Source organism: Limulus polyphemus, unplaced genomic scaffold, assembly GCF_000517525.1.
Source record: "Limulus polyphemus unplaced genomic scaffold, Limulus_polyphemus-2.1.2 Scaffold2211, whole genome shotgun sequence".
Classification (NCBI taxonomy): Eukaryota; Metazoa; Arthropoda; class Merostomata; order Xiphosura; family Limulidae; genus Limulus; species Limulus polyphemus.
The window spans coordinates 45,119-54,651 of record NW_013667821.1 but is presented as its reverse complement, the minus strand read 5'-3'; the positions used below and the strand labels follow the sequence as shown (position 1 = coordinate 54,651).

Below are 9,533 nucleotides of genomic sequence, written 5' to 3'. Positions count from 1 at the left end.
ATCATCAGGTATAAAACCTTGTCGAAACGTTGTACATTTGCTGTTGTGTTAAACTTATATTAAAGTTTTTTTTTCATTACCCGTTCAAGTTGTCTCCAACCATTATTAGTCTCAAAGTGGGTTCCTCGTCATCGAACATACAATAAGTAGCAGGATCAAGGAGAGAAATGTACAGTACATTACAGCTGATCCCTCAGATAATGCCTTCAAGTTTGCCAAAAAAGTAAAAATATGGATTAGTTTTTGTGATTGCGTCATTTTATAAATCAACTTGTTTCATAAAGTTAGAGACTATATAGTATATAGAAAACTATAATATATATGCCTTACATAAACCATACATTGAATTTTAAGATATTTTTGTGATTTTGTAACCAGTTCAACTTTAGAGTTAGTTTGTGTATTTTTTTTCTAATGATATTTGCCTGTTGTTATAATTTTATTTTAATTATAGTTTAACTTAATTTGTTTCTTTCTACACTGTATTTCATATTTAATCTTGTACATTTATTTTTATTTGAGTTAAATTATAGTTCTGAGTTTATTGTATTATATTTTATGGTTTTATTTGTTTTCCATTTTGTATTGTAATTTTGGTTTAATGGGTTATGATATTTTTTGCCATTTGTGTTTTTGCTTTAACTGATTGCTAGAGTTTTGTGTCAATAATCCTTTGTGTCGTGACGTTGTTTGTGTCACATGAGGAAATGGAGTCTACAATTTTGCGGCCTATTCTAATTTGTCCATTATTGTTAATTTTAAAGTTCGGGGCAATGAAACCCCTAAGATAAGGAAGGGGGGAAATTTTATATCTGAAAGCTGGAACAGCAATGAATTTCACCCATTCAGTTACTAGTTTATATATCCAAGTGTATTAACGTACTTTATAATTGAATTTCTACATAGTTATCGGTAATTACTCCCCTGTGGACCGGATATCTCAAGGTTAAACGTGTGCTGATACTCTAATAGTGTTAAAGATTACATAGTTACCGGTAATTACTCCCCTGTGGACCGGATATCTCAAGGTTAAACGTGTGCTGATACTCTAATAGTGTTAAAGATTACATACAATAACCTTTGTTTTTGTTTATTTGTTTGTAATTATGCACAAAGCTACACAATGGGCTATCTGTGCTCTGCCCACCACGGGTATCGAAACCCGGTTTCTAGCGTTGTAAGTCCGCAGATATACCGCTGTGCTACTGGGGGGGGACTTTGTTCTTAACTTTAAAGCGTGTATTGTTATTTTCAGAAGCTCCATTTTGTTGTTGTTATGCAAAACGTACTACTATAAAAACTGGAAAATTCAACGATCAAGTATACCCTTCGTAGATATTATTCTTATATATATTTTTTAATTTTGTGAACAGTGCATACAGTTTGTATTATTATTGAAATAAATTCCGGTGCTTGAAAAATAATATTATACTGTTTAAAAATGTAGGCATAAAAAAACATAAGTCCATATAGTGTTTTATACAAATATTGTTTGATAGATATACCTTTCCTACGTTAATATAATCTTGAGTTATAACTCTGCTATTACACAGAGAAACAAAATATTACTTTTGATGACGAGGAGCCCACTTTGAGACTAATAACGGTTGGAGACGGCTTGAATGGGTAATGAAGAAAAACGTTACCTGATGATGACCTTGTCGAAACGTTATACATTTGCTGTCGTGTTAAACTTATATTAAAGTTTTTCTTCGTTACCCATTCAAGCCGTCTCCAACTATTATTAAAATATTACTTTAAAAGCACTACACTGAAGCTAACTTTCAGGAATGTACACGAAACCTTTTCACTTCTTCATCTGAACAAGCACTCTTGTCAGCAGTAATAATAATAAAAATTAACTATTTCCAAACAGTATATGGTTGTAATTATTCCGTTCTACTAAAAATCAATACTTTAATACTAGCATAAAGTATTAAATTTATGGATGGTAAGATTTATGAAAGGGTTTTAAGTTTTATTTATTTTTTACCAAATGTTGCACTACTTTCTTCTCATTCTATATAAAATATATTCGACAAGAATACCCGTCATTGCCATAAGAAGCTCCAATTCGTGGTTCCCAATTTCTTTTTAATTTCGATTAATAAATTTTAGACAAGTATGTTAAAGATTTCCAAGTGGAATAAGACAATGTAATAACAAAAGAACGCTGCATCATTTATCATCAAGAAAATCACGTGTTTCTCAGTATACTTAACGGTCAATTTTCTTTCATTCAGCTTGTCTAAATCTTTTTTTCTTATCTCTTCTTTGTCAGTTTATCTTTCATTGCCAGCAATCTTGGTCTTTAAATTCAAACACGTCATCCTCCTTTCTTTATTATTGTCATTGTTTTGTTTTTTAGCGCCAGCCAAGATGAAAATATGTTTAAATTTTTTTAAAGTTAGGTGCAGTCATTTGCCATAATGCTAAAAATGTATCCATTTCATAGCTTTTTAAACTGATTTTACTTTGATAAATGTGAGATGGTTGAAACGTAAATATACTGATAGTATTTTATGACATTCAAGTTAATAAATACCAGTTGAACAAAATGACCTACATACAGCAGTTTAATGTGTGTTTTAAAAAATCCTAATACTGATTGTAGTCAAAATTTTTATAGATACAGTGTATTCTAATAAGGTGTGAGTGAAAGCAATGAAGATGTAATAATATGTCAACCAGTATGAACGAGGCCAAGAAGAAAGAATACACGTGGTCGTGTGAAGTGCACTTTTAATACTTTCACACGCATGAGTGCTAACGTTGCACGCTTATATAAGACAATCTCTTTGGTATTGAAATTCGTCTACATTCCACCATTATTCGTGAAACGACTAGTGCTGTATGTTCAACATATATTCATTACTAAGATATATATTTAAAATATAATTCAAGTTATGTGATGTAATAAATACTCGGCCCCTGACAGAAACATGTGATGCCAAACTGTTTTATTTGTTTATTTTTGACACAATGTCGTAAGTGATTTTACTTGACTTAAAATATTTGGTCATTGCATTTCAAAAAAATCTGCGCATAGCCGTTTATAATTCTGAACTGATTATTTATTTCTTGGGCTACTCTTTGTTAATTGAATAATGGAATTTGACCGTCACTCTTATAGCGCACTTACTATCCTATGTACGAAGCCCTTTTTTGCGGCGATGGTCCATGACCATCAACCTCCGAGCATGTTAACCAATGGGCCACAAACGGCTAGCCATTTGTGTAGCTTCGCGCGAAAATTCTGAAACATATTTTGAAAATCTAAACAAATAAATGAACATTTATTTTCAAATTTCTTAGGCTTATGAGTATTAATATTCTGATTATTGTACATTATAACGGTCATCGTACAGGCTTATATCAACTTCTAAAGAATCTAGCAAATTTGTGATATCTTTCAAACAAAATGTATAACAAAAAGTTATATCTCAGTAAATACTAATACATTTAAAGTGTTCAGAGTTCTAGATTAGATCACCGAACCGTTTGTTGATTTTTAACAAATATTTAGCAGTCAATAGATATTTATCTTGAAATGGTCCAAAAAAGACCGTATTTTCCTTACTACTAACTATTATATGTTTCATAAATTAGAGCAAATTTATATTAATATATCACAGAATTTCGACCTTAATCAGAACCGGTTGTTAAAAAATTGCCAGCACAACCCTGGTTCTATATACAATTTGAAGAGGATTTAGAACAATTAGTTGTTTGTTTTTAGAGCAAAGCTACACGACTGATGATTTGCGCTCTGTCCACCGTGGGAAATCGAAACCCGGATTTTATTTAGAATCCCGATGAAGAAGAACAACTTATTTTCAACTAAAGGGTTTTGGTTTGGTTTGGTTTTAATTATGCACAAAGCTACACAAGGGCTATCTGTGCTCTTCCTACCACTGGTATCGAAACCCGGTTTCTAGCATTATAAGGTCGCAGACATACCGCTGTGCCTCTGGGGGACCAACTAAAGGGTATGTTAATTAAAACTGCGAACAATGGACAAAATCTAACATACTTTGAGTAATGCAACAACAACATAACAAAGGTTATTACCTGGGATTCAGTAAGGGTACAAACAAAATAACAACTCCTGAGAGGGAGGAAGAGGTCTACTCTGAACCTGACCCTCCCTGGTCCAAAACATGGACCGAATTCCGATGAAGAAGAACAACAAATATAATATTTTGAGACTACATGGGACCTATTGGTCCATCTCGGCTGTCCCATTCTCTAAACTAAACTAAAACTATTAGTAAGTAATTTAAAAAAATCTTATATCCACTCCTTATCATTGCAATAGAGTAAATGAAAAAAAGTATTTTTATAATGGAAACTGAAATACATATATAAGTAAAATTTTGACAGCAATAACAGGATTTTTAATATTTATTCTTCAAAAAAAAATGTATTTTACAGAAATTTCACAAAGCTACAATTTGCTTTAATGTAATATAAATTTCTCTGTGCACCACAAGAATGTAAGAAAAAAATACTAAATCTTTAACTCAAGTGCATTGTATTAATTCACTTGTTTATTCATTCAGAGATAAGCTTTGTTTGTTTGTTTGTTTTGAATTTCGCGCAAAGCTACACGAGGGCTATCTGCGCTAGCCGTCCCTAATTTAGCAGTGTAAGACTAGAGGGAAGGCAGCTAGTCATCACCACCCACCGCCAAATCTTGGGCTACTCTTTTACCAACGAATAGTGGGATTGACCGTCACATTATAACGCCCCCACGGCTGAAAGGGCGAGCATGTTTGGTGGGACGGGCAGAGATAAGCAGATATACAAAAGAAAATAAGGTAGGTGTCAATTATTATATCAGTCTGAATTTGAATGTCATCTAAATTTCAAAAAAGGTAATTTTTAAACAACCATGTTCATGGAAGATGGAAAGGGTGTGTGTTGGTGGACTTTGTGTACTTAGATGAGGTGCCACACAAAAGATTAACCAATAGAATCGAGTCAGGGAAAACTGAGTAAAGACTGGTTAATTAGACTGTACAGTGATTGAGCGAGAGAAAGCAGAAATGTTGTTATTAATGAGTCGAAATGTACCTTTGGTACTTGTAGTGTCAGTGCTTGGGCCTTTGCTTTTCTTATTCACATTAATTATATTGAAAAAGAAATTTGTAAAGTTTGTTGATGATATTAAAATCTCGGTTATTTCTATATGGTATTTTCAAATAGCATTGATTTCCCCTAAGAATGACAAGACAGGTTTACAGAATAATGTAAGATTCATAAAATTATTCAATGCGTAAGAATTTTGTATTCTCTAACTAACTGATTTCACGAGACTGGATACAAATGTACAATCACAATAAACAATATTTATTGAAACAAACAAAGCGCAAACATATGTTACTTGACAAAATAGACAGTCGCCTTTAATGGAGAGTTAAGTCTGAAATCATTCTAACTTACTCGGATGAGGTGCTATGGAAGATTAACTCTGTTGAGATTCTGTTATGGAAGACTAATTCTGTTAAGATTGTGTTATGTTCCAGACAGAATAAATGTCATCCCTCTTACTTAACGCGTTAACTTCAGACTGAAACACAAGATATCACCTGACTGCCCGTGGAAAAAATAAATGATTTTAAAAGAAGTAGGAAGGGTGCTCAGCACAAAGTGGGTGGCTTCCAGTTTCAATGCCGTGAAAGTTATCTGGAACTCCTATGCTGAAATATACAAGCATTTTTCTGAAACTTCAGAAAACACCTCAAGAGAGTCAAAACAATGGGGAATTTGTAGTGGATTGAAATTACGAATCTCTTCAGAGAAATTCATGAAAATCTTTGTATTATGTATGATATTGTTCAGGAAATGAGTGAACTGTCTATGGAACTCCAACAACGAGAAGTCTTATTAGTGAATTCTCACCGTTCAATTTGTCACCAAGTAAAGGTATTTGAAAATATGATTGGTAAACCAGGTGCGATGAGCAAAACGTTTTTCGAAGGTGAAAAGCTAGAAGAATTTTGTATGTGAAAATCCACGAAGGACGGACATGTAACTATGAAATTTGTAAAGAAATATTTTAGAGAAGCTAACGAAAATTCTAAAAAGTTGACTTCTATAAATCGGATCATCTCAACAAAATAAAAGAATAAAAATTCAGTTGAAACTCCAGAACAGAACGAATGCCGTTCTTTAATTGCAGATGTTGAAGCTCCTCACAAGAAATCTTGGCCAGATAAAGTCTCCATTAGCTGTGAAGAGGAAGAAATGACCTCTCTTTGCAAGCGAGTTTGTCTTGAAACTCCACGATTTATCCGTACATTTTGAGAATTCAAAGAAACTGGGGTAAAGTCATAGATGAAAATCTTCGAAATTAAAAAAAAATATTTCGTATCATTTCAGTTTCTGTGGCTGAACGTGAGCGTAGATTTAGTCAAATGAATTTGATAACAACTAAAACTCGAAACGCTATTTCTATTAAAAGTGTTTCAAATCTTTCCACAAAAGTACTGCAAATATGGCTAAAATCTAAGCTCTCTAAATATATAACTTAAAATCAGGGGCGTAGCATTAATAGTACGTGGTACTGAAAGTTCACTACGAACTTAAAACTGTGTGCCGTGCACTACAAATACTGTATTATTTTTTGGATGCTGTATTAGCGTATCTCCACTTTCCCTGTCGACCAATTACAGGTATAGAAGCTATTACTAGTCATCACGTGTTTCTCAAAACCTTTGTTGGTTAAGGTACTAAGTAGTCTTACCTACAATTTTGGTCAAACAGGAAGCTTCTTATCACTCCTAAACATTTTGTCCTTAAAGCAATGAATCAGTAATTAGGTAACTTATCACTCCTAAACATTTGTCCAAAAAGCAATGACTCATTAAATAGGCAGAATATCACTCCTAAACGTTTTGTCCTTAAAGCAATGAATCAGTAAGTAGGTAACTTATCACTTCTAAACAGTTGTCCAAAAAGCAATGACTCATTAAGTAGGCAGATTATCACTCCTAAACATTTAGTCCCTAAAGCAATGACTCGGTAAGTAAGTAATTTATCTCTCTTAAACATTTTATCCCTAAAGCAATGACTCAGAAATAAGTAGTTTACCACTCTTAAACATTTGTCCCAAAAGCAATGACACATTAAGTAGGCAGTTTATCATTCCTAAACATTTTGTCCCTAAGACAATGACTTAATAAGTAGGCAGTGCGGATTTTAGCGCTGTAAGTCCGTAAACAACATACCGCTGTTCTATCGGGGTACAGTTGCGAGGCAGGGAGAAATCTAATTTTCATCATTTATTTGATTTTTGGTCAAAAACTGAAGTTTTACCTTGTACATTGTACAACATTTTAAAATTATGTATTTATGACGATACATTTAATTTTTTGGGAAATTGAGTTTTTTAACCACTGTTGATCAGTTTGTTTGTTTGGAATTAAGCACAAAACTACACAATGGGTTATCTGTTCTCTGCCCACCACGGGTATCAAAACCCGGTTTCTAGCGTTGTAAGTCCGCAGACATGCCGCTGTGCCACTGGGGAACCTGTTAATTAGTAACCCATATTTATGAGGTGTAGAATTTAAATAAGTATAAATTCGTATTTGACTATATTCAGAAAGAGTAAAAGTATTTTTTTTTTCTAAGATTTAGAAAAGGTTTGCTTTTATACCTAAAAGCTTTTGTCTCTCTTGTTCTTGCCTTTAATATTTTCTTGAACAACTAAGGGATAACCCCGTGCTTCAAGTACCATGTATGTAATGACATTATTTGACTAAAAATGGAAATAGATGGGACTGGGCCATAAAGGCCAAAGTCCAAAGATTCTTTTTCACGTATACAGTATTTAAGTGGAATACTATACATATATATTTATGACAAGGGTATATGTTTTAAATAAATACATTTTTTAAATAATGCTGTTATTGTATTATGTGGCTGAACATACGTGAAACAAAAATATACTAAGCAGAACATGGAGTTGTATTTAAGTAAAGAAGAGTAAAACATAGAATTAGTATAACCGAATTTTTTTCTGTACACAACATTTTGTATAACCATCTTTGACAAAGATTTTGAGATTTTTAAAAAATTGAACTCTTGATAAAGCGACGTTATAAAATAGTGATTTTTGTTAAAGTTATGGTATCGGGACGTGTAAAAACCAACTGTCTGTGTTTCTCGCTATTTATCTTATTTTTCTTTCCCCCTTTCATAATAGTATCAACTCTTTTTTCAGTCTTCCCTATAGTATTAGCAAAGCGTCAGGTCCCCTACCGCCAATAACGGAAATAAAGCAATATTTTATTCGTACATGAAACACGAGTTTACCAGCGATATAATCTACGACATTTAGCCTTAATAGTCACTGCATCAGCTTCCTTCTTATTCGACACTCTACAAATTGTGCTAAAGAAAAAGAAAACAATAACCGGTTTCAGATGTTAGGAAGATTCGTAGGTAATAGCATGAAGCCAAAATAAGGGTTTGTAGTTTGAGTAAATAATGTCTACAGCATCTCCAGCATTGTTTAACTTTTTGTACCATCTCTATTTGCAGGTTTTTAATTTTCTAAATGTTTATACATCTTGTTTCGTATTTTTGAGTTAAACAGGTTTCTGATGATAAAAACACTACTTAATAACTATTATACGTTTTATTTAATACAGGCGCCTAAAAATCGACAATTATACACGAAGTTCAAATGAAACAAAAATTTTCCCGCTAGGATTTAAACTTTAAGCGTAATTGTCGATTTTTAGGCCCATGTTGGAATTTGTAATCAGATGTAATGGTATTCCGTTATTTATAAGCCACAGAAGGGTAAAGAATTAACTTAATGTATTTAGTTGAGTGTTTGTTTATGTTACTGAAGTAACCGCCTTTAAAGTTAATGTTATAAACGTCGTAGTTTTACGCTCGTATAAAACAATGCACGTCATTCACTTTTGCACTCGTATAAACGTAAAAGTACCACTGTACAATTAATTAAGCAATAGGAATATTGATTTTTCAGTAAACACGCATACACTGATTGACAGTTTGACACACATTGTTCTTTTAATTATATAGACTTAGAAGCACATTGAGGTAAAATATTCATGTCATTTGAGAATATTTTCATTTGAGGAGAGCCTCAGATTGAATCTTAGAAAACCATAGAACCCTCCAGCTTCCAGGAACCTTTGTTTTTCCTCATCATCGATCTACAAGATTTTCTTGTACATCACCAAATTATGAGTCATCTCATGTCCCTATTTAAAATGCATGGATTTATCTCAAGGTGAATATAAAAAACATTTTTGAATTGTGTTATAGTAATTATGCCTTTCGTTGTTCCTTTCAATATAATTCTAATACTTGAATTAGTGGAAGAGTTTATGAAATTCATTTTTGAATGCAGTGAACATAGTTTGTGTGTATGAAATTGTACAGTAGTATTTCTAGTAAAGGTCATGCTTGTTCCTTAATCATTCATACTTCAAAAATAAAACTTAGCAGCTCTGCCCTTTGCTTTGTGCACAGCACATATGAGAACCCAC

General features: G+C 32.7%; 1 protein-coding gene across 2 annotated transcripts in view; it reads left to right on the top strand.

Annotated features, from left to right (window-relative positions):
- Positions 1-8,728: 8,728 nt before the first annotated feature.
- Positions 8,729-9,533, top strand: part of LOC106466276 (E3 ubiquitin-protein ligase MARCH8-like) — a 37,507-nt gene continuing 36,702 nt past the window's right edge. For both annotated transcript variants that reach the window (XM_013926538.2, XM_022394254.1), the window contains exon 1: positions 8,729-9,274. In XM_013926538.2, coding sequence (XP_013781992.2) covers positions 9,259-9,274 — 16 coding nt within the window. In that variant the 5' untranslated portion in view covers positions 8,729-9,258. The remainder of the gene's footprint in view (positions 9,275-9,533) is intronic.